The 26,311-nt window shown below is 40.1% G+C and overlaps 1 protein-coding gene across 4 annotated transcripts in view; it reads left to right on the top strand.

The window, feature by feature from the left end:
• The window catches only part of MAP2K5 (mitogen-activated protein kinase kinase 5), a 289,315-nt gene that overhangs the window by 7,636 nt on the left and 255,368 nt on the right, over window positions 1-26,311 (top strand). For all 4 annotated transcript variants that reach the window (XM_080670938.1, XM_080670940.1, XM_080670939.1 and 1 more), the window contains exons 2-3: window positions 1,614-1,662; window positions 17,351-17,418. In XM_080670938.1, coding sequence (XP_080527064.1) covers window positions 1,614-1,662; window positions 17,351-17,418 — 117 coding nt within the window. The remainder of the gene's footprint in view (window positions 1-1,613; window positions 1,663-17,350; window positions 17,419-26,311) is intronic.

Here is a 26,311-nt window from a genome sequence, read left to right as displayed (position 1 = left end):
CGGTGCATGGGACAACACTCAACCAACTGAACCACACAGGCTAGAGCTTTTTTTTTTTTTTCTTTTCTTAAATTTAATTTTTAGAGAGAGGGAGGAAAGGAAGGAGGGAGGTTGGAAGGGGAGGTAGGGGGAGACAGAGAGAGAGAGAGAGAGAGAGATCTGTTGTTCCACTTATTTATGCATTCATTGGTTGATTCTTGCATGTGCCCTGAAAGGGATTGAACCCAGAGCCTTGGCATACGGGGAGGACGCTCTAACCAACTGAACTGCCCCACCAGGGCTAGAAAGAATTTTTTTAACACTAAAATCTTTGACAAATAATTCCTTTAAAAGTTGATGTTTCATTTGCTTAGATGAGTTAGAGGGAAAAATAATCTCCTTTGGCCCTTAATGAGTGAAGGCTGCCTAAGATAGTTCCCTTAGATCAATTTTATATGCAGATTTATTTTTGAAGGGAAAAAAAAGGCACTGTAGAGGCAAGGCTATTATGCAAATTGCCACTGCAGCAAAAGCTTCTAAAGAACTGCCTTTAGAAGGAAGTTGCAGCCGCCACTCTGCTAAGTGCCCCACTTGGAGGGGTTGAGGGCTCCCTGCTGAGAAATACTTCCCACTGTCTTGTGAGCTGGCTGCCTGGTCCCAGTTCTGGCACAGCCAAGGAGGAACTTTGTGGCAGGGCTGCCAGAGAGCAATGAGGTTTGCAGACCATTTGGATTGGACTGGACATAACGGAGGGTCACTTTTCCCAGAACTATTTCTTGAAGGTGTTCTGTGCTTCTTTAAGCTGTCTCTGTAGACTAATTACCGTGTTTTCAATTTCATAGATTCATTTAAACATTGATAGCAGATTATATATAGTTTTAAAAATTTTTGTAGGCTAGATCAACTTTATTTTAGTGTCATTAGATATTGTTCATTTGATTAAGAGTAAAGGTTGATATGAATTGTTGGTATTACATGTAGCTTTATAGGTTTATATCATCACAGAAACTGGTTTTTTGAGCTTTTCTCACTCTGAATGCAAGGCAAGGTGTGGCTAGTTACATATCAGAAATTACATTTGTTGAATGTCTACAATGCGTTAGGCTAGCTTATGTTTATTATATTTTTTATTAAATTTTTATATTACATCTATGAGTATTACTAGATCCATATTGGAGGGTAATGAAACTGAGGCTCAGAGATTTGTTTCCAATCACACAGCTAGGAAGTGCAGAGCTGAGATTCAAACCCAGGCCAGTCTGACTCCCAAACCCCTTACTCTTTCTACTACAGTACATTCCACAGCCTCCCATAGGAGAAACCAAATTTTTTATAAATACACAATAATGTATTTGTATACACTGTTGAATTGAGAAGGCAATATTATGTTATTAATATAAAGTAGAAAAGATTTCGCAAAAATTGCACTCCCCCCCCAACACCCCCCCCCCCAATAGAGATTTAAACTCTGGGCTTATATTTCGGGGCTGAGTGTGATTATGAGCTAATGTTTTTATAGTTTATGCCCACATTTCAAAAATCTTACCCAGGTTCTCATATTTCCTCTAGGATTTGCCACATGTTAGCAATAAAGAAGATGGCTAATTGTGTTTCTTTATTCTTTCTTTGTTTAGGATGTGATAGGCCAGGTTCTGCCTGAAGCAACAACCACAGCATTTGAATGTAAGTCTGGCTTGTATACTTTCTTGACTGTTTCCTTCTGCAGTAATTTTTCAAGGGGTTTATGGGTTACATTAGTTTAGAAACTGACAAAAACAGATTATTTATGATCATCATATGGTACATTTAAATATTTATAAATTAATGCAAGTTTAATGATGATACTTAACTGAGTAATATTTTCTTATTTAATCATATCTTGGGTGTGCATATTTCTACAATATAGCTTTAATTACCAACATGACCTTTATCTGCTCTTGCTCCTCACTGTAATAATATTGTGGTGTAAAATGAAACCTGTAAACTACCTGTAGGCCAATGATTATTGATTAAGAGGTTTTAATCCATTGCTGCTTTATAACAGCCACAGAACAGAGCTTTTAAGTGAACATTGAATGGAATAATTCTGTTTTAGTGAGGCTTGGCACGGCTGCTATATGATGGCAGCAACACTTTACATCTTAAGTCCTTTCCCCACACCACCCTCCACACCAAAGCAGTTGGCTTGGGGACCGGGGGCAGGGGCAGGGGCAGGGACAGGGCACTAGAAAACTAGTTTTGATATGAGGCAGGTCACTGCAGGAGAGGTCAGGGTCTGAGTAATGTTAAGGTGAGAATTTAGTCAGTAGCTCTGGTGTTGAGAAGGATAATGTATTTGTAACTGTAGTTCCCATTTTTTTAAAAAGATGAGGGCCACTTTTCATGTGGAAAAATGTATTGTTTCTCCACATAATGTACTTTTTGATCTTGTGTTTTAAGCAGATGGTTAATGACAGAGAGTACATTGTCCTCTGTTTTACTTATGTTCTCTTTGGAGGACAATTTGGCAGTATTTACCAAAATATAAAATGTGTAAAATCTTTGACTCAGCAGATCCACTTTTAGGAAGCTGTCCAACAGAAAGACCTAAACATATGTTGAATGCCCTTCAAACAAACTGTTCATTGTGGAATTATTTTTAATAGCAGAAAGTTAAAAGTAAGCTAACTGCCTAAAATAATAGATTAATAAGTTATAAGTCTGAATCATTGGGTATAAAGAATGAATAAGGATTTTATGCATTGACATGGAAAGACATCCATAATATATTATTGACTAAACAAATAAAATATTTGGTAAGATCCTATTTTGTGAAAAAGCTAATCTCTCCTCCTCCCAACTTCATGAATACAAGGTGTTCCAAAAAAATGTATGCACACTTTAACAGCTGATAGCTCAATTTTGAAAATGAAATGTATTTTAATAAACACTGCCATTGTTATTATTCAAAGTGTGTGTATACGTTTTTTGGGACACCCTACATATTGAGAGACAAGGATCTGAAGTTGCTGCAGTGCTTTCTAATGATTTTCCATGGAAAGGCGATTTGGAGGCTGGAGTGGGGGCTGAATGAGCACACTTTTTCCTTTACTTATTTCTCTATTGTTTGAATATTTTTCAACAATTATATGTTTTTAAAAGCTACTTGAATAGAACTCTTAAGATAACTACTATTTTACTAAAAATAGTACATATATCTAAAATACATATTAGTGTTGCAAGCTCTTTAGATCCCTTGCAGTAACTCCTTGGGGTGCCAGGGATTTCATGGACAGTCTGATAGTTAACATTTGGAGTACTTGCTGTTGCTAGATGTTGTGCTAAGAGCATTCCATGGGTTATCTCATTTAATTTAACCTTCACAGGATCCCCACAAAGCACTTTGACAGCCTGTTATTAGCTCTGTTTTAGTTGAAGAAAGGACATCTCTAAGACCTGATCAGAGCCTTACAGCTAGTAAATGGTAAAGGGTAATTTCTGGAGTAGACTGTGGAGCATATCCTATCCAATAAGAGAGTAATATGCAAATTGACTGTACCTCCACTACACTCACAAGCCACCCCCACCAGCAAATCAGAAGTGAGCATGCAAATTAACCTGACCAAGATGGCTGCGGCCACGGAGTGAGCAGGAGGCTTGGGTTTCTCCAGCAATGGAAGAAGCCAAGCTTTCCGCACACCCTGGCAGGCCCAGGCCTTCACTCAAGGCTACAAAGTTTCAATTATAGAAGGTAAATAAATCCCAACAAAAATGGCGGTAGCCACGGAGCTGGAGAGAGCAGGAGGCTTGGGTTGCCCCTGGCGATGGAGGAAGCCAAGCTCCTGTAGCCCTGGCCTGCCTTGGCCTCCGCTACAAAGTTTCAATTATAGAAGATAAATAAATCCCAACAAAAATGGCTGCAGCCACGGAGCAAGCAGGAGGCTTGGCTCCGCTCAAGGCCACAAAGTTTCAATTATAGAAGATAAATAAATCCCAGATACCAGGGCTTCTGCGTGGGTTGCCGGAGGGCATGGCTGGCCTGCAAACCACCACAGGCCCCTTGCCCAGGCTGCCCCATGCCCCAAGGGAACCCCCACCCTGATCCAGGACACCCTTCAGGGCAAACCAGCCGGCCCCCACCTGTGCACCAGGCCTCTATCCTATCTAATAAAAGAGTAATATGCAAATTGACCATGACTGCAACACACAAGATGGCTGCCCCCAAGTGGTCAAAGATGACTGCCCCCATGCGGACACAAGATGGCCACCACCAGGTGGCCAGCAGGGGAGGGCAGTTGGGAGGGACCAGGCCTGCAAGGGAGGGCAGTTGTGGGCGATCAGGCTAGCAGGGGAGGGCAGTTGGGAAGGACCAGGCCTGCAAGGGAGGGCAGTTGGGGGCGATCAAGCCTGCAGGGGAGGGCAGTTAGGGGTGACCAGGCCAGCAGAGGAGGGAAGTTGGGGGTGACTAGGCCTACAGGGAAGGGCAGTTGGGGGGGGGACCCAGGCCTTCAGGGAAGGGCAGTTGTGGGGGGGACCCAGGCCTGCAGGGGAGAGCAGTTGGGGGGGGACCAGGCCTGCAGGGGAGGGCAGTTAGGGGCAATCAGGCTGGCAGGGGAGCAGTTAGGCAACAATCAGGCTGTCAGGGGAGTGGTTAGGGGATGATCAGGCTGGCAGGCAGAAGCAGTTAGGGGCAATCAGGAAGGCAGGCAGGTGAGCAGTTGGGAGCCAGCAGTCCTGGATTGTGAGAGGCATGTCTGGCTGCCTGTTTAGGCCCCATCCTACCGGGATCCAGCCTAAACGGGCAGTCGGACATCCCTTGAGGGGTCCCAATTGGAGAGGGTGCAGGCTGAGCTGAGGGACACACACCCCCATGCACGAATTTCGTGCACTGGGCCTCTAGTCTATGTATAAGAAACTAGAGGCCCGGTGCACAAAATTCATGCACTCAGGGGAATTCCTCAGCCCAGCCTCCGCCCTCTCGCAGTCCAGGAGCCCTCAGGGGATGTCCGACTTATGGCTTAGGCCCGCTCCCTACAGGGAGCGGGCCTAAGCTGGCAGTTGGACATCTTTAGTGCTGCCACAGAGGTGGGAGAGGCTCCCGCCACAGCCGCTGCGCTCACTAGCCATGAGCCCGTCTTCTGGCTGAGTGGTGCTCCCCCTGTGGGAGTACACTGACCACCAGATGGCTGCTCCTGCATGGAGCATCTGCCTCATGGTAGTCAGTGCGCGTCATAGCGACCAGTCATTCCGCCATTTGGTTGATCTGCATATTAGCCTTTTATTATATAGGATGCATATTAGCCTTTTATTATATACGATAGTTGGAAAGATGTAGTTTGTAGACGAATTTACTGATATTTTTGAGCAGTTTTAGTTAATAGTTTGTGTGTATGATAGAACAATTCTTAAATACATAAAACTTTAATCAAAAGATATATTTATGGTAGTACTAGAGACCTGGTGCACAAATTCGTGCACAGCTGGGGTCCTTCGGGGTGGCCTGCGAAGATTGGGCCCCAGCTTGCGTCCCCTGCCTTGCAGCCCCAGCTCGTACTCCCAGCCTCGCAGCCCTGTAGCCCTGCCTAGCATTCTGCCTTGGCCTGGCACTGTCCTCTCACCTGCTCCAGCATCCCGCTGTGGCCTTCCTCTCGTCGGGGCCCATTGGGGCCCGCAGCGCCTCCACTGCTGCCTGCTGCCAGCACTGTGTTGCTAATGCCCACCGTATTCTGCACCGGCCCCTGGTGGTCAGTACACGTCATAGCAAGCAGTCAAACTCCCGGTCTCCCGGTCTAATGACCGCCCGAGGGGACAATTTGCATATTGGGCTTTTATTACATAGGTTATTTATTACTGAAAAGTATACTTAGCACCAATTGATTTCTTATACAAAAGAGATGGTGTTATATTTAGTGATATGACTGTAGCAACAAGAGAAAGGGCAGGCACCTCGGAGGGTCTGCAGTGGCTATATTCTTTCTGACTTCTGTTCCTGGGTATCGTGTCTCTCGGGCTGAGGTGAGGGATGCCCATTTATGCTGAATTGACCTCTTGGACTAATGGCCCTAAACCTCTTTTTCTTCTTACTCCTTCTTGGTTTTTTTCTTCCTTATGAGAGCACAAATGAAAGTACTTTTCAATAGCTAGTGTTTGATTTTTTTTTTTTTTAATGAAGAAGGTATAGGTGATTTTTAAAAAACATTCAAACAGCATAGAATAAAGCAAGATGTAAAAGTTCCCATTTTACCTAAGTCACTAGTTAACAGTTTCTTCTATATCTTCACAGAAATTTTCTCTGTACATGTTATATGCTACTAGAGGCCCGGTGCACAAAATTCGTGCACGGGGGTGGGGTGTCTCTCAGCCCAGCCTGTACCCTCTCCAATCTGGGACCCCTCAAGGGATGTCCGACCGCCCGTTTAGGCCCGATCCTACCTGGATCGGGCCTAAACGGGCGGTCGGACATCCCTCTCACAATCCAGGACTGCTGGCTCCCAACTGCTTGCCTGCCTGCCTTCCTGATTGCCCCTAACCGCTTCTGCCTGCCAGCCTAATCACCCCCTAAACACTCCCTGGCCAGCCTGATTGATGCCTAACTGCTCCCTGCCAGCCTGTTTTCCCCTAACTGCCCTCCCCTGCAGGCCTGGTCCCCCCCCAACTGCTCTCCCCTGCAGGCCTGGTCACCCCTAACTGCCTTCCCCTGCATGCCTGGTCCCCCCCAACTGCCCTTCCCTGCAGGCCCGGTGGCCCCCAACTTCCCTCCTCTGCCAGCCTGGTCACCCCTAACTGCCCTCCCCTGCAGGCTTGATCGCCCCCAACTGCCCTCCCTTGCAGGCCTTGTCCCTCCCAACTGCTCTCCCCTGCTGGCCTGATCGCCCACAACTGCCCTCCCTTGCAGGCCTGGTCCCTCCCAACTGCCCTCCCCTGCTGGCCATCTTGTGGTGGCCATCTTGTGTCCACATGGGGGCAGTCATCTTTGACCACATGGGGGCAGCCATCTTGTGTGTTGGAGTGATGGTCAATTTGCATATTACTCTTTTATTAGCTAGGATACTGGAACTAGTTTCCCCTGCTGCACTTAAAAGTATACATTGGGCCCCTTTCAACAGTAGTGTGCAAAACTTCATTCTTTTGGATGACTACATTATACTTAATTTTATGGCTATGGCTGAATTCATTTAACCTATTGATGGACCAGTTGGTGTTTTAGTATTCGAAAAAATGCTGCAGTTAGCAGCAATGTCTTGTATTGTTCCAGATTGTGCAAATATATTTGTAGGATAAATTCCTCAGAGTTGGAAATACTGAGACAAAGAGTACTCATATACATATTAATAGCTATTACCATATTGCTCTCAAAAAGTAGAACTAATTTACACTCCCACCAACCATGTTTGAGACTGCCCATTTCTCTCTACCCTCACTAACTCTGGGTATTTGCAAACTTTTTAGTCAATGTCAGTTTGATAGGTGAAAAAGATGAATTATTGTTTTATTTTGTATTCAATTATAGATGAGCCTGAGCATCTTTTTATTTGTAGTTTGATCATTTGTATTTAATTTCTGTTAATTATTTGTCACCTTTACCAATTTTTCCATTAGGTTATTTGTCTTTTTCTGATTTAAAAGCTTGCCAATATTAAGAAAATTTGCCCTTTGTCTTACATGCTATGGATATTTTTGTGTAGTTTACTACTTTTTTTTCACTTGGTTTGGTCTTTCATCCCTCTTCTTTTTATCCTTGAAACTTTTTACATGGTCCGGTTGATCATATTTTCCTTTGTGACTTCTAGATTTATGTTAAGCTTAGAAAGGTCTTTCACATTCCAGGATATTGAAAACATTCATCCTTATTCTCTTTTTCTACTTTAATGTTCATATGTGTATTAGTGTTTGTTTTTAAACAGTGTGCATTTCTATTACAAAGGGGTTTTTGTACTACATTCAGTTTATTTTGGTGAAAAGAGGAGTCAGATGAAGGTACAACTTTATTCTTCAAGCAGATAGACAGTTGACCCCATATTAGTTATTGAATAATTCATCTTTTCCTAGGTGTGAGAATACTTCTGAGATGAAGCTACACACCATAACCATAAAAATCTTGTGTGTTTGCATGTGTGGGCCCTACATATGCTGTAGGAGCTTGCCATTTTTATAGGCCCAAAGACCCCTGCTGATTTCTAGTTCCATTAACAGATTAAAGAGTACACAACACATGAAGTGATGAAAATCAACCATGCCCACTAGTGAGTTTCCTGCACATATACATGCATTCCTCTCCCTGAATTTTCTCTAGACAAGTGACTGCTGTAAAATGATTGTTGGGTTGGTTGCTGGAGAGTAAATCCTACTGGTCTGTATGGACAAGTGCTGATTTCTACCTAGAAGCACCATATGGCACTCACTACTTTCCTATGACACTCTGACTTCACATTCTTGGGTATATAGCTCTCATAAATATCTTCATACTTGTCAAACCATATGTCTAAATTTTGGTTCAGAAAAATGGTTATAGGATAAATTTTATTTCTTTCTTCAACCATGACCATTTTATACTAACTTCTTTTTGAATAGAATACTTTTCAGTTGTTTTATGAATTTCTGGAAGATTATTTTGGGTGGAAATTTGAAAACCAGTACATCATATCTCATTTTAAATTTGGCACAATATGACCATTTAAAGAAAAATTACAATTATATAGTTGTAAATTCTTAGAGTATAGAAAACAATTATAGCTGATTATCTATATAAATGCTCCTCATGTTCAAATAATAAAGGCAATTTCATTTTAAATAGTTGGGTGAAAACCCCCTTTTGCTTTGTAGAAAAGTCTAAATCATAAAATATATGGAAATTATAAAATATATGGAAAAAATGAAGCTTATTTCTTAAACTATAGTATATGTAAAAGATAGGTGATTGCTTATAAGTAAAACTAGGTAGGTTAATGAAAAGTTGTAATTCACAGAAAACCTATACTGAGTCTAAAAATTATTTAACAGGTAAGAGTTACTTGAGCATTTTAGAATTTGAGACCGTTTAAAGAGAGCTTTACCTTACTGGAATTTTGGTTCTAACTATCATTGATACAAAAAGTCTGAGATCCTTTTTAGTCTTATTAGAGTAGTTGTTTATGGGTAATTTTGCTATTTTGCATGATAATTAAGAAGCTTGATTTCTTTACTCAAGCACCAGGCTGTTTGTTTCTTGAAGGCAGTAAACAGTACTGCTCATTTTTGAATCCCTGGAAAGCCTAACATGGTACATGGCACATAGTACTCACTCAATATGTGTTTCTGTAATGTATGGATGATTGAAGGAATGAAGGAATAGGACAAGCTTTTCAAATTTTATCCATCAGTAAATTCTATTAGCTCTATCTTTAAAATATATCCAGCATGTGACAACTACTCAAACCTCTCAGCTTGGTTTAGGCCACCACCATATCTCACCTGGACTAGACCATTGGTCTCCTAACTGGTCTTCCTGTTTCTGCTTTTGCCTCCATACATCAGCCAAAGTATTCCTTTTAGAAGTTAAGTGAGATCGTAACACTCTACCCACAGTGGTTTCCATCTTACTCAGAAGTAAAAGCCAAATCCTTAAAATGCCCATTTTTCTCATCTGCCTCCAAGTCTGCTCTACCATTACTTCTTTGAAGTAGTGGTAGTTCTCTCTCCTCCCTCTCATTATCTCTCCTCCCTCTCATTCTATTCCACTTATCTGGCTTTCTTTCAGTCTCTTGAACATGCCATATATTCTTCTGCCTCAGGGTCTTTGCATTAGCTGTTCCCTCTGCCTGGAAAACTCTTTCCCCTTCAGTCTCAACTAAAGTGAAAGTTCCATGAAATCAGGTGTTCTTTTTCCACTGCTACCATCCCCAGAAAATTGCCTGCTGTATGGTAGACACTTACTATTTGTTGGGAAGAAAAAGGGAGCAAAGAACTGAAGAAGGAATCAGAAGATGGGAGGCATGAAACTAAATTAAACTCATACATATAAAGATTTGGCCATAGAAACAGTGGCCTCTAGTCCTGTCCAGGTCTTAGATTCCATACCTGAGAAGGGCTGTAAACTTGACAACTTTTCTGGTAATTTCCCGTTGATGTCTTTCTAACCTATACAATTATGTTTTCATTTCTTTCCTCTTGCCTTGGAAAAACACCTTTGCTGTAGTTCTAATTGACTCTCACCTGGCACTGAAGGAATTGACAAATGACATATAATATATAGCCTTAACTTTCTGTTGTTCTTTGTAGAAGCTAGATTGTTTCTCTCCAAAGCCTACTTGAGTCCTGTCACTGCAGGGGATGATGTTTGGCTGAGACCTCCCCTGAGTCTGCTGTTTACTTGGTAGGCACTGTGCTTGCCATTCTGACTGCCCTTACCTGAGGCTGCCTCTTCCCCTCTATTGGGCCTTTATGTTCCTTCTCTTGGTTTCTCTTTTGGATTGCATGTTGCCTCAAATAAAATTGCTAACAACATATGGCCTGTTATGATTCTCTTTTCCCAAACTCTGCCATTTTGTATATTTGTGACACACTGCAGATTTTGTGAAGATTGCTTCATAATATTTGTTTACCATCTGCTGCACTCTATTTGGTATCTTGCTAGGATTTTTTCCTCCATTTTAAGTGACATTAACAAAATCCAGCCAGTACATAGACTTTCTGGTTCTACTTTTGCTTCCCTAATGTGCTGGAAAATCATATTACTATGCTCCAGGCAACTAGAGAAGCCTGGAATCTCATTGTGAACCAGAGTATCAGATCCATTGCACCCGCCCCTTTCTTGGTCATATCCGTAATGCTTTTTGGTCAGATGGCAAAGAACCTTCATGTATAAGACAAAAGGAGTTTAAATTATTTTTTGCTATTTCTTTCTACTTAGTACCACTACTTTCTAGTATTCTTCACCAACATATTTATACTTTTGAAACTCTATGCCATTTTAGTAAGTTTTTATGATTTATAGTTCCAGTTAGTGTACTTTTTATAGCTAATCCAGCTTGATAGGCAAATAGCCAGAGTCTTTGCTAGATAGGCTGTGTATGTCCAACTTTTTATTGAGATAAGTATTTTAAGTCATTGTCATACTAAATTGCTTGGTGTATCTTTCTACTTTCTTATCCTTTAGTAACTTCTCATACCTGTCAACTCATTTTCTTTATTTTCCCCCAGCTTTATTGAGATATAATTGACATATAACATTGTATAAGTTTAAGGTATATAGTGTGCTGATTTGATAAAGTTATGTATTGCAAAATGATTACCACCATATTATTAGTTAACACCTCCATTCTATCATATAATTACCATTTCTTTTTTTTGTGGTGAGAACATTTAAGATTTACTGTCTTAGCAACATTCAAATATATAACACATTATTATTGGTTATAATCATGCTGTACATTAGATCTCCAGACCTTGTTATATTTATAACTGAAAGTTGTACCCTTTGACAAATATCTCTCCCATTTTCCCCAACCACTGGTAATCACCACTTTACTCTCTGTTACTCTAAGTTTGGGTTTTTTAGATTCCACATATAAGTGATATCATACAATATTTGTCTTCCTATGACGGACTTATTTCACTTAGCATAATGCCCTCAAATTTCATACAAGTTGTCAGAAATGGCAGGATGTCTTTATTTTTCTACTCTCTCTTTTTTATTTATTTTATCTGAGGATGTCTTTATTTTTCATGGCTGAATAATATTATGCAGTGTGTGTGTGTGTGTGTGTGTGTGTGTGTGTGTGTGTGATGGACAATTAGGTTGTTTCCATATCTTGGCTATCTGTAATAATAAAAGCATAATATGCAAATCAACCAAACGGCCAAACAGTGGAACGGCTGTCCAGACGATCTTCCAGACGACCTTCCAGATGAATCCGGGCTGTGAGGGCCTAGCCTTGCACGAATTTTGTGCATCGGGCCTCTAGTTATAAATAATGCTAATGAATATGGGGGTGCTGATATCTCTACAAAATCCCAATTTCCTTTCCTTTGGCTTGCTGAAAGTCTGTGTACTGGCTGGATTTTGTTAATGTCACCAGAAGTAGGATTGCTGGTATTTTAATTTTCTGAGGAACCTCCATACTGTTTTTCATAACAGCTATGCCAATTTGCATTCCCACCAAGAGTGCACAAGGGTTCCCTTTTCTCTACATCTTCTCCAGTGCTTGTTATCTCTTGGCTTTTTGATGATAGCCATTCTAACAGATGTGAGAAGATATCTCATTGTGTTTTGTTTTGTTTCTAAATATGTTTTTATTTTTATGAGAGAGAGGGAGAGAGAGAGAGAAACATTGATGAGAGATAAACATAGATCAGCTGCCTCCTGCACATCCCCTCCTGGGGATCAAGCCCGAAACCCGGGCATGTGCCCCTGACCAGTAATTGAATCAGCAACCTCTTGGTGCATGGGATGACACTTAACCAACTGAGCTAAACCAACTGGGCTCGTTTTTTTTTTTTTTTTTTTTTTTTTTTTTAAATATATTTTATTGATTTTTTACAGAGAGGAAGGAAGAGTGATAGATAGTCAGAAACATCGATGAGAGAGAAACATCGACCAGCTGCCTCCTGCACACCTCCCACTGGGGATGTGCCCGCAACCAAGTTACATGCCCTTGACCGGAATCGAACCTGGGACCTTTCAGTCCGCAGGCTGACGCTCTATCCACTGAGCCAAACCGGTTTTGGCAAACTGGGCTCATTTTGGTTTTGATTTGCATTTCCCTGATGATTAGTGATGTTAAGCATCTTTTCCTGTACCTATTGTATGTCTTCTTTGGAATCCTTTGTCTTTAGAGAGAAGTATATTCTCACTTTAAACATCAAAGCCAATGGTTTGCTCTTGGCTGCCCTCGGGGGTTAGGTTACCTGGATTTTTGCATTTTGGCTAGAATTATCAGTCTTTTCATAAGTGTGATTACTTTTCCAACTCAGTCTCCTCTTTGACAAGAACTAGGAATCTTCATAAAACTACTAATCACAATTATTAGAGTGAATCAGTCCCCTCAAAGGGCAATTTGTAAAGAAAACCAATACATACATAAAATGGGGCTTTTTTATTAATCCATAAAAACTATTAATCTGATTTCATCCTCAGACTTGATTAGATAGAATGCCTCTTTCAACTTCTCAGAACTCTTTTTCTTGGAGTCTGACCCCTTCTGGAACAGCCCTAAGCCCTTTACCACTAGGTGGGCTATTCTGGCCATGTAGCTTCAGTTTTCTGTCCAAATTAAAGCAAAATACCTTTGTATGTTTCATAACTGCTTTTTATGGAATTGCTAGATAATAAATTATTCTGGTGGCTGACTCCCCTCACAGTTTTTTGTTGAATTAATCCCTAAGATATTTCATAGAATTATAGAATTCCAGAATCTTTTGCCTTAAAGATTCAAGCTTGGTTTGGGGAGCTTGTTGTTGTCATTCCTGATTTAGAGAGATGTGATATAAATGATTTTTCTGGAATCCTTGTCCTCTCTTTACAAATTATAAAAAGACTAGAGGCCCAGTGCATGAAAATCATGCACTGGGAGGGGACGTCCCTCAGCCCGGCCTGCACCCTCTCGTAGTCTGGGAGCCCTTGGGGGATGTCCAACTGTTTTACTAAACTCCAAGCACTTCCATCCCATGTACATATTGAAATTTGAATATAAGCAGTCCCTTTGTAACCACCATCTCTGTAGCTGGCTCTGGTGTAGAAATGAGGTTTACAAAAAGCTACTTTGTTCAGATTGAAAATATTACCAAGTTCAGGACTTTATCAAAACAAAGCTGTTCGTTGTTTTTTTTTTTTAATCATTTTAGTGCACATCCAAACAGAGAATTTGACTTGGCTTTAAAACAAAAATGTAAAGTGCTTTCATGGATATAATATGCAACATTATATTTCTTTATACTATATCTGTTTTTCCCCTTTGTTTCCTGCATTTGTAAGAAAACTTTTTGATTTAACCTTGAAAATACTGTAGAAACTTTTTTGTTTCCAAAATTAGAATGGCTTTGGTTTTATAGATTCTATAACTTAAAAAGCAAAAGAAAGAAGGAATGTGTTAGATTCCTATATATCCTTTATATATATAACATCTAGGAATGTGCCACCTTTGTCACTGAAAGTCACCATTGTGTGTCTTTTATACTGAAAACAGGCAACTCTTGATAGCATAATGCCAATAGTGACTTTAGACAGTTTCTACCTGTATAGATATTTAGTATGACTTGATGATACTGATTTACATCGAGTTGGGGAACTATTTAAGGTGAACCAGGATCCAGGAACAAATGCTTTGGAGAGAAAACCCCAGCAAGAGCTTTGGGCTTGATCATTGAGTGGGGCTGGCTCAAGTGCTAGTTTCCATCATGATGTCAGATTGCTATTGGCTACCAAAAAGGAAAAGGAAGTAGCATTTTGCTCTTCGGCTAATTGGGAGACAACACAGGCTCCCTTGTAGGGTTCCCAGAGCCTGGTCAGTGAACAGGGGTATATCTTCAGAACTGCAGCTGGACAAAAAGGAGGGCTGGTGGGCGAAGAGCCTTGTGCTGAACTGAACTCATACTGTCTTTTCAGTAAGAATCCCCAGAGTATGTGATGTAAGCAAAGGAGAAAAACAGATATAAAGGAATATAATGTTGTATATTATACACATGAAAGCCACTTTACATTTTTGTTTTAAAGCCAGGCCTGGGATCAAATCAGCAAATTAGATACCCAAGAGTGACCAAAATGAATAAATAACACCACTGATTGTTTAATAAGTGCACCACAGCTGAGACATCCAAATGAGAGAGAGTAGCCCCTTCTAAGTTGTCCCCTGGGAAGCTGTGCACTTTTTCCAACAATGCTGCTGTTGCTAAAAATATTTTGGGTATTTTTCTTAAAACTGTACAGTTAGAGTCTGCCACATAGGCTGTTCTCCTGTTGACAGATGTTTATCTGTAGAAAGATGACGAAGGTAACTAAATATTTAGAAATAGCCAAAAGTCATTCTGAGTTCTTCTTGGCAGGTACTGTAGGAGAATGATCAGGTGGGCAATTTTGTTTGGGTTAAAAGTGAGATCTGATATTTTCACATGGTCTATCTTCTAGTTCTTTTTTTTAAATATATTTTTATTGATTTCAGAGAGGAAGGGAGAGGGAGACAGAGGAAAGAAACATCAATGATGAGAGAGAATCATTGATTGGCTACCTCCTGCACACCCTCTACTGGAGATGGAGCCTGCAACCTAGGCATATGCCCTTGGCCGGAATCGAACCTGGGACCCTTCAGTCCGCAGGCTGACGCTCTATCCACTGAGCCAAACCAGCTCGGGCTATCTTCTAGTTCTTAAAGCAGTTTGTGAAGAGTTACTTCAAAGCTACTTTGAATAAGGGAAGCATAGTTGAAATAAGTACATTGTTTCTGTATGTGTCTACTTTGATAATACAGTTAGTCAAATGAATACATTCTGGTTATGTATCTTGTAAAGCCTTATTATCCTCTAGTTTCAAGACTATTTCAAAGTACCATGAATTGCTGTTTGACACTTACTATGGTCAGAGTTCCCAGTACAAATGAAACTGTACAGAAAGAGAAAGAGAGCTACTAGATAGAATAGGATATGGAGAGAATGTTAAAGTTGCTTTGCAAGTTTACCTTACACTAGGCTCCCAGTTTTTCTTCTGTAAAAAGGAATCTATCTATACTAACAAAAGCCTAGGTGGCCCTCGAGCGACGCCTTCATGTCATCACAAGATGGCCGTCCCCAGGTTATCACAAGATGGTCGCTACAAGATGACCGGCGGGGGCGGGAGGGGGTGCAGTTTGGGGCACCCTGAGGGGGGCAGTTGGGGGTGACCAGGCTGGCAGGGGGGGCAGTGAGGGGCAACCAGGCCAGCAAGGGGGGGCAGTTGGGAGTGACCAGGCTGGCAGGAGGGGGCAATTGGGTGCGACCAGACTGGCAGGAGGGGGCAGTTGGGGGCAAACAGGCCAGCAGGCAGAGGCGATTAGGGGTGATCAGGTTGGCGGGGGGGATGCAGTTAGGGGCGATCAGGCAGGCAGGTGAGCAGTTAGAAGCCAGCGGTCCCGGATTGTGAGAGGGATGTCTGACTGCCGGTTTAGGCCCAATCCCCAGGATCTGGCCTAAACCGGCAGTCGGACATTCCCTGAGGGGTCCCAGATTGGAGAGGGTACAGGCTGGGCTTAGGGACACCCTCTCTGCCCCCCGTGCATGAATTTTGTGCACTGGGCCTCTAGTATATATAAAAAGCCAGTGACTGGAATGCCGGAAGGACCAGAACGACCAGAATGACCGGTCACTATGACACCCACTGCGGCCGGCCAACCGGCCTGATCAGGGGTGGGGCCAGCCGGCCAACCTCCTGCTGCACCTCCTCCTGGTCGGCCCTGTCCCCAGTCAGTTCCCCCATCAAGGGTGGGGCCAGCTGACCTCTTGCGGCTTCCCCCTGGCTGACCTGGCCCCAATGGGGCCCGGATCAGGGGTGGGGCTTGTGGCAAACCTCCCGTGGACTCTCCCCCTGGCCGGCCTGGCCCCCTGTTGCCCCCCCCCCCCACCAACCCTGATCGGGGGCGTGGCTGGCTGGCAAACTGCCCGTGGCTCCTCCCTTCAGCCAGCCCCACCCCTGATCACCATCCCCCGTCGGGGATGGGGCTAGCCAACCTCCCCCCACCCCCCTGGGGCTGACCTGGCCACAATGGGGCCCTGTTCGGGGGTGGGGCCAGCAGCCAACCTCCTGCAGCCCCTCCCCCCAGCTTGCTAGCCCCCACAATAGGCCTCGATCACCGAGTAGGCTGAGGACCTACCCATGCACGAATTCGTGCACCGGGCCTCTAGTAATAATAATAAAGTCACACTATCTACATTATAGGACCATTGTGAAGTTCTTCAGGAGGTACTTACTGCATATGAAGCACTTAGTGCCTTGTGTATGATGATGATCAGTAAATGTTAGTCATTTTTATTATGCTAATGTGACATGGTGGGTTGCCTGGAAGAGAAAAAGAATGAAGGAATAGAGGGATAGGGTGCTGTGTGGGGAAGAAAAAAGTACTGACAGTAGAATACAACTGGCCTGTCTTCAGTTTCTAAAGTTCTCCAAACCAAACCTGTTTTAGTCATACTCCTAAATACATGTCATGAATGGCATGAGTAATATTTTACTTTTTAGCTGTCCCTTAATTTTTTAGTTCTTTATTGAGATTCTGGTTGTATTCTGAACAAAACAAAGCAAAACAACAAACCTCAACATCCCCCAAAGTAGGGTTTTGAGGATTTGGATATCAGTTTGTAAAAACAAATTGTATTATGTTTCCAGCTGATGTGGTTTTTGTACATAAAAAATGCAAATCTTATCACTTGCATTATGTTGCTTTTTAAACAGATGAAGATGAAGATGGTGATCGAATTACAGTGAGAAGTGATGAAGAAATGAAGGCAATGCTGTCATATGTAAGTATATTACAAATGAGGACTATCTTAAATATATTACTGTGATTGAGAATGCTGTTTCTTGGCAGAATGAAGGTATAAAAGTAAATCACAATTGCCATAACATTTTTCTATATAGTATATAAGGTTTGCAAAGATTTCCTTGTGTGAAAGTTAAGGGCATTCTTTCCAAAAACACTTACTGATCATATCATGAACATTAAGAATAATGCATCTTAATGACTTTTGCATTAGGTATGGTGCAGACTAAATGGACTATCAATTTCCTGTATTTTTTATGCAGTACTTAAAGTAACGGCTCATTAAAAATGAACCCCTGGGCTCTAAAAAATTTTTCAAAATCTACTTTCAACTGGCGATCTCTTTCACCCTTCCAAACACACTGTAGTTATAATGTAGCTGCAGGCTTAATATGGATACACAATTTAAAGATATGCTCTCCATTATTTTATCCACCCCCTTATACCCATCCCAAGATGAACTACTATGGGGTTACTTACTGAATCAAAGTGATTTGAATATATCCTGAAATGACTTTTCTTTTGTGTTTTGGATTTCAGTGAAAATTTGCATTAATGTTTGTCACAGGACTGAAGTAGGTCAACAAGAGAAAAGGCTACATTTCTAAAACTTTAATACTGAGCTTCAAAAATTCAACTATGATAAAAAACAAATTTCCTCTTATTTGTTTTATTTTATTTTATCTGAGTTTGTATGTGTTTATAAAATCTCTAATGGTCTGGTGGAAAGAACATTGGACTGGAAGCCAGGAGACCCAGCTCTTTTCTGGTTTCCCGGCCTTAGGCAAATCACTTAACCTTTCTGTGCTATAGTTGCCTCATCTGTCAGTTGTGGATAATAATACATGTCCTTTCTATGGCACAGGGTCATTGTAATGATCAATAGGGGAATAGCCGTGAAAGCCCTTTGAAAACTAAAAGTTCTATACAAATGCAAAGTGGTATTATGGTGGAAATGATAGTGAGACTCTAACCTTAGCTAACAGTTAGGTTGTAGGTTTTTGATAGACTTCAACTTCAACCCAAGGTATTGTTTCACTGTAATGAAAACTGTAAAATATCTGTGTGGGTTTCTGCCAATAGTTTTAATTTAGGGTAGGAGGAAAGAGAACAAGAAGAATGGCATGATTAACAGAGCGTTGCATTCAGAGCTGCACAGAGTAGGAAAAGTCAATTTCCCATTGACTTCCCATTAACTTACTTGAGAGTCCTTGTGCTTTGAGAATTTAGAGCAGGGCTCATCAGCACCTTGAAAGGTGGAGTAGGATGGTCTGATGAAAGGTCTAGTACTAGTATTGATAGATTTCTAACTCTCCTGGGAATGTGACATGCTTATTTTTAGAAAACACACACACATAGGTTGGTTCTAGTTTTTTCACATGCATCTATTGCAGAGTACATTACTGACAGCAGTATACTTTCATTATGTCTCTGACATAGCCACATAAAGAGGCGTGTTTTCAATAATGTGCTTTTGGGAAGATCTGACAAAAGGTGCCTTTTAAGAATGTTACTGCATGTGATCATAATAATAATCATTTTTAGGTTTTTTGGTGCCTCATCTATATACTAGATGCTTATGGTATTTCATTTTCATTGGTTTTAATCACTCTCTGAGGTAGATATTGTCATTTCTATATTTTAGATGAGGAAGCCATGATTAACAAACATGCTGAAGGTCTTAGAGCTAGTATGAATGTGAATATGGAATTTAAGTTCCGTTTCTTCTCTTAGCCAGGTAGCTCATTTGGTTGAGTGTTGTTCCAATATGCCAAGGTTGCAAGTTCAATCCCGGGTCAGGGCACATACAAGAATCAACCAATAAATGCGTAAATAAGTGGAACAACAAATCAATATTTCTCTCTCCTTCTCTCTCTCTCAAATCAATAAATAAATAAATAAATTTTTTTAAAGTTCAGTTTTCTCTTATGCCAAAGCCCATGATCTTTTACTGTTTTACAGTTTCTCTCCTATTCACCTACTTGCACGTTAATATTGGGATCTTTCTATGTTATAACCACTATTAAAATCTGAGTGATTTGTTTTTATATAATACCTTAGTTGAGCTATCTGAGTATATATTCTGTATGATTTCTGCTTATTTTCTCAAATACTGTGCTTAGTTTTGTAGGAAAATATTAGTTATGTAATTCTTTTTAAACTTAAAAGTTCCTGAGACTTTTTGAGAGCCACTTTTTAGTCTGAAAAGAAATCAACTAGCTCATTGATCCCCAAATATTTAGGTTTCATGAACTAATCAGTCTTTCATTTTTAGGTTGGAAGACAGACATAGGCATGGTAATGTTTAATTTTGCCAATAAAACCAAACCTTAATACATAAACTAATAAAAGTATCTACTGTTAACCATTATTAATAGAATGAGAGTTATTTAAAGATTAAAACATTAGGCAGTACGTAATCTCAAAAGTAAAGATGATCATTAAAGTGAGTAAATTTAGTTTTAATGTAAAAACTCACTACATTATTCTTTGTATTAATTTGCTGTGGATATTGAAAACTTTTTTAATGAATTGGTAGTGGCTTACGGATTGTGGTCAGGCCAATTAGGTCCAGATTTTCTCACTAATTCACTTAACAAATACTTAAGAGGCCTAGCTGGTATGGTTGAGTTAGGTTAGAGTGTCATCCCACACCGGAGGGTTGCAGGTTCCATCCCAGCCCTTTGGTATTTCTTTAATATAAGCAAAGCAAAAATAGAAACACTTTTACCACAAATCCTTTAATTATTCTTTCCTATTGATTACAAAGGTTAAATGAATAAACAGCCTGAATCTCTGCCTAAAATTTTAAAAAATTTTGCAATGTCTAAGTTGTAACTTGCAGAATTTTTTTTTTTTTTAATTGGATACAAGATTTTCTGGCTTTGGGACAACAGAAGCATAAGTTGTTGGGTGTTGGTTGTTTTTTTAATCAGTAATTTAAATAGATTTTTGTATTAGATCTGAAAATGTTGCTTTTTTAATTGAAAACTTATCAATTATTTAAATTGTTAGCAGCCTTAGGCTGTTAATTTTATGTATGCCATAATAATGACATACAGTGGATTTTGATACATGTGACACATGGAATATCGCATTGTGGTAAGGATTTGTCATAACAATAGATTGTTGTGTGCTGTTTAAGTAATAACCAATATATTAAACCGAAGTGTTGCCACACATTAGTACCATTTTATGTAAGTTATTTAGAAGTTGCATTCTTTTCTTCATTGGATATATTTTTAAGAGATAATGAGAAGAAAACAAAGCTATAATAAATTGTCTTTTAAGAAAATTTAAAGTAATTTGGTCTCCAAGGAGATATTTAATGTATTGAGAGAATTCAACAGCCAAGTGTTATTACAGCACCATTGTGATAGCTCTCTGTGTTTTGTTATGAGTTTGTGTTAATCAACAATCTGTTTTTATAGCGTAGTTTCTTGTATGTTATGTTGTTAGAATATTCCACTTCTGGGATCATGGCTTTTTCTCTGACACTATTGTATCTTTTTAATTCCTCCATAAAGTATTTTTTTAATTAGGATTTGAAATGCTTTATTAGGAAAAAAATACACCCAACCTACATATTTTGAAAACTGAATACCTGATCATTGCTAATTACTTAAAGGACCCTGTTAAATATTCCCTTAATGTAGTTTACATTTTTTTGTTTTGTTTTCCCTCTCATTTTCTAGAAAGATTGAATATAGTATGCTGATTTTCTTCTTCCATTTTTTGTATTTGTTGCCTCGTAGTGCTGGCTTCATTTCCCTACAGCATCAAACAACAATGCTGGGCCTTGTTTATTGATTCCTCATAAGCTTTGTCTATCACTGAGACCCAGCTATAGGAAGGGGTTATTTTCATGTTAACCTCTACTTTTGGGTGACCTTTCATTAAGAAACTCAGTAGTACATTTTACTTTTGTAAGTGGGTTCATATTTGTTTCTGCTAAATCCTATGTCTAGTAAAGGATTTATTGCACTTGGTTCTCTCGATACTGAGGCGCTTGTATGAATGCAGCACAGTAGTAACAAGAATAATTTTTTTCATTTTGCCCATTCTCTCTCTTTATACCATTTTCCCCTGCATTGCCAAAAAAGAATGGGATGAGTTTAACTGTAAAGCCTCCCATTAAGGCTGAGCCCCTGTGTTTTAGTAGAGTGTAAGTATTCCCTGTGGAACACTTGACCATAGTTAGACGTGGTACCATGAGGGAAACTACTTCTTGACCTCTATAGCACTTTGTAAATTGGGATGTGATTAGCTTTAGCCTACCTAATATGAACAACTTGGAGATTGCCTCTAAAATTATACAGTTACTCAAGTAGAGTTGGAAGGGAGGCTTAGAGGTCTTGTCCATCTGTTTCATTTTACAGAGAAGGAAACTGGCCCAAAGAGATCAGATTCAATTGGAGGTCATTTTGGTATGAATGGGAAGGTCTGGACACAGATCCAGGCCTTTGGCTCCCAATCCTTTCACTCTCAGTCTCTTCACTCCCAGTCTTAAGTGATGTTTTTGTTTTGGCATCTATTGAGGTAATATTATTAATATTATTAAATATAAAAATACTCTGGGCTTTTAAAGTTTTAAAGGTTTTCTTCTTACCTTTAAGGCTGAGTTTTACCTCAAATTTTCTTGCTGTTAGGAGTTGAACATTTTACAGCCTCGGCCTTTGCTATTAGAAAGTTTCCTTCAAAGAGCAAAGAGACTGAAAGCTCATTTTCCACATGCTGCTTTTAAATATTCCCCATATTGAGTAGGTCCTACTTTGAACTTACTTTGTGCATAGAAAATCAGCTCAGTCTTCAATGAGCAGTTAGTCCCCTAATTCAATGTAATTCATCCAAACAGACTGGTAATGCAGTATATTCTCCTGGTAGGGTGGAAAAATGATGAAAAGAGTGAGAAACTGAATGAAATAAATAAATTGTTTTGGAAATTATTCCATTTTTTCTTCAAATAATAACATGCTCTAAACTGTAAGTAAAGTTTTCTCATTCAATGAATAAAGCTTTTTTTTTTTTTTTAGGGGTATATTATTTTAACTTCCTCTTCTATTTTATCTGGGGCATTTGGATGACCTTGAAATAGTGATAAAAATGTAGCAGCCCCTTATTTAGTCCTCTTGTGAAATATCTTGGGGTACCTGTGCTGGTAAGAAGCAGAAGCATACTCAAATTTACATTAAAACAAGGAGTTTATTATGCAGCTCATGGTGGCAAAGGAAAAAAATGAGCATAAGTAGGCCACAGCCAGGGTGGGACCTATATTTTGTCATTAATGTAGCCATGCTCCCAGTTCAGCTTCATCTCTGTAGAGGACTCAGGGTAGCCTGTAGGTTGATTCCTCTAGAGTCCTATTTTGCAACAGCTAGCAAGAAGGGGCAGAGCCATGTCGTACAGCAATTGGCCCCTTGGGGGCTCTGGCGAAGAGCTTCTCTTCAGGGGAGATGATGGACTTCTAGCACTAGGATTGCTGTGGGCCATAACCCTGGTATTAGGCCCTTGTTGGCAGCTCCTAATGAACCTCTATGCTCTCACGGCCAGTTTTACTGGAAACAAGAAAGAGCCGTTTCTAGATATCTCTGAAAGGTAACTCTGTCACCATACAAAGTTATTATATTATTGACTATATTCCCTGTGTTATGCATTATATCCTGTGACATATATTTTATAACTGGAAGTTTGTACCTCATAAACCCTTCATCCTGTCTTCAATTTCAGTAGCCTCCTCCTCTGGCAACCATCAGTTTGTTCTCTGTATTTATGAGTCTGTTTCTAAATGTTTTGTTTGTTCTTTTTCTTTTTAGATTCCACAAATAAGTAAAGCCATGTGGTATTTGTCTTTATCTGACTTATTTCACTTAGCGTAATACCCTCTAGGTCAGCCGTGGGCAAACTACGGCCCGCGGGCCGGATCCGGCCCGTTCGGCCCGCGGAGCCGAAAGAGCGGAGGGTTCTCTTGCTCTCCCCTCCGCTCCTTTACTTTGAATTTATATTAGTTCACACAAACACTCCATCCATGCTTTTGTTCCAGCCCTCCGGTCCATTTTAAGAACCCATTGTGGCCCTCGAGTCAAAAAGTTTGCCCACCCCTGCTCTAGGTCCATCCATGTTATTGCAAATGGCAAGATTTTATTCTTTTTTATGGTCGGGTAATATTCTATTGTATATATATCCATTCATCTATTCATGGATACCTACGTTGTTTCCATACCTTGGCTATTGTAAATAATGCTGTAATGAACATAGGGATGCATATATCTTTCAAATTAAGTATTTTTGTTTTCTTCAGATAAATACCCAAAAGTGAAATTGCTGGGTAGTATGGTAGTTTTATTTTTAATTTTTTGAAGACCCTCCTTACTGTTTTCCATAATGGCTGCACCAATTTACAATCCCACTGACAGTGCACGAGAGTTTCCTTTTCACAACCTCACCAAGACTTGTTTGATTTATTTATTTTTTAATATCAGGTGAACAGTAGATGGGATCTTGATGAAAGCACTATCAAAATGGGCTAAATACAGCAGTCTATTTGTAAGGGAATGTCCCATTTGGCCTGCTGTCTGCATGGCCTGATGGTCCTGTTTTATTTAAGTGGCAGGTTCCCTGAAGCTACTATTTAAACTTCTATTTTAGAAATACAGCAGAATTGCTGCAGCCTGGAAATAGGTTAAAGGTTAGTGTAGTCACTGCCTCAGGCTAACTGTGGGGATGACTCTGAAAGCTTCAACTGAGAGGATCCTACAAATTTGGGACCATTGCTGAATACAAATTTAAACTCCTCTGCAAACTCACATTACCTTAAACTTGTCCAAGTTGAATTTCATCTGCTATTGGCTGCCCAAAGCTCTATTAAGACCAGCTGGAGCTCCCTAACAGTTTTACTATCCAAAACAAAGTCTTATCATTAAGTTGGCCAACATACTGTCTTTTTCACTTCCAAATCATTAATAAACACATCTATCCAATAACTTTATCCTATAAATAGGCCCCAGAGTTGTTCTCTGTCAACCTTTCACTTGAAGACTTTTCATTGTGCTTTTGTTTCTCATCATCTAATTAATCCCTGACCATATGTGGCTAGAGTCATTTAAGGAAGAGCATCTGCACATTGTTGTTACCTCTGCAGGGGCAATGAGGTGAGTGAGGAGTGTGTGTGTGGTGGTGGTGGGGGGGGGGGGGGGGCGGGGAATTGAAGCCAGGTAAGTCTGTAGCAATTAATTTGGTATTCACAATAGATCGGCTTCATATGTTATTTTTTAACACTGGAGCGGTTGTGTTCTTCCTAAGAGATCAGTGTCACAGAGGGAAAGTCTCTTAATGTAAAGTATAAAAAATAATTGAAAGAAGGTATAATGGATGACACTTCTGAGTAGTGTTGTAATTGAATTTTTAGTCATTTGACAGAGTTAAGATTGTTGGGTTCTTCACTGGGAAAACCAATAAATTAACTATGGACTGCAAATAGCTGGTTAGTTTATTGATTATTGCTGTAATTACTGACTGAGCTACATATAATGGGGTATGTTTACAGTATTGACAAAACAGGAATTTGAAAATTTTATCATTAGGGAAAAAATAGCATGCTCTTCCGTATAAATTGAAATAGTGCACTAATTATATTATCTATTAGAAGACATGCTAAGGAGAGATTTAGGAAACTGTTGTTATAAATGTATAGAATAATAAATAAACCTTTTTTATATGTAATACTTGCCACTGAGTAAGTTAGAAGTACAACCAATGAGGATAGTTATCATGTGTGTATTAGTTCCTTTCTGCCTCCTTCCCTTAAACATTTGGTGGCGGGGGGGGGGGGGGGTCACCAGTTATGTGTAAGGCACATAGTAGGCATTGCATGGCAGTACCTATTTAGGGTTTAGGAGACACAGGCCTTTTTGAAAATCTGCAAAGTTGTTTTTTCTTTTCCCAGAAAATTCATTTTACATTCTGTGACATTTCACATAATTTCGGCAACTTAAGGATCTCCTGAGGCTCATACAGACCCAAGTTAATACCTTTGCATTAAGAGAAAATATACAAGACATGGTCCCTGCCTTTGATGAACTTCCAGAAGAGAAGCAGACATTGCTCCTCATAGTACCCTTTTACTTATTTTACTATTTAGAGTACTGTGGTAATTGAGGGAAAGGGAAGGGACATTGACTCAGCCTTCGTAAACCAATTAGCTAAATTCTTCTGTACTTGGTCTAAAAATTTCAGTGATCTTGTTTAGGAGTTTCTGTGTCACCTATTGTTATAAACATTTCCTTCTATGTACTGTTGCTCAGAAGTGGGAGATTCATAGCACTGTGCCCTCTTTCAAGATTTTTTTTTCAAGTATTTTATAAGAAAGTTTCCCATATACCAGCTATTTTGATTTGGTTCTTCCTAACACCTTTATGGGGTGAGCAAAGGAGGTATTTTTCCCATTTTTACAGCTGAGATTACTGAGGCACAAATTGCATGCTTTTTTCAAGGTCACACAGCTACTAAATGTAGAGCTGGGACCTGAGATCACTCACTCACTGATTTGTCCACTTATTCATACAACCAGTTTTCCATACAGTAAATATTTATGGGATAGCAACTATCTGGCCAAGTGTTATGCCAGGTGGTGGAGGTGCAGTGAAAATATAATTAATTTCTTCAGGAACTTACTGTCCAGTCATGGAGATTAACAAAAAAGGCGATAGTATTCAGTGTGGGAGGATAAGAAAAGCTCATCACTCGGCAGAGTGGTAAGTGCGATAAAAAGTTCAAGTGTTAAGTGCTCTGTAAGCACAAAGGGGCACCTGGTCTGTCTTTGGGGACAGAGAAGTCTTCCTGAAGAGGGTGATGCCCAGGTGGATTAAGAGGACAAG

This window comes from Plecotus auritus (assembly GCF_963455305.1).
Source record: "Plecotus auritus genome assembly, chromosome: 1".
Classification (NCBI taxonomy): domain Eukaryota; kingdom Metazoa; phylum Chordata; class Mammalia; order Chiroptera; family Vespertilionidae; genus Plecotus; species Plecotus auritus.
This window is presented reverse-complemented; position numbering and strand designations above follow the sequence as displayed.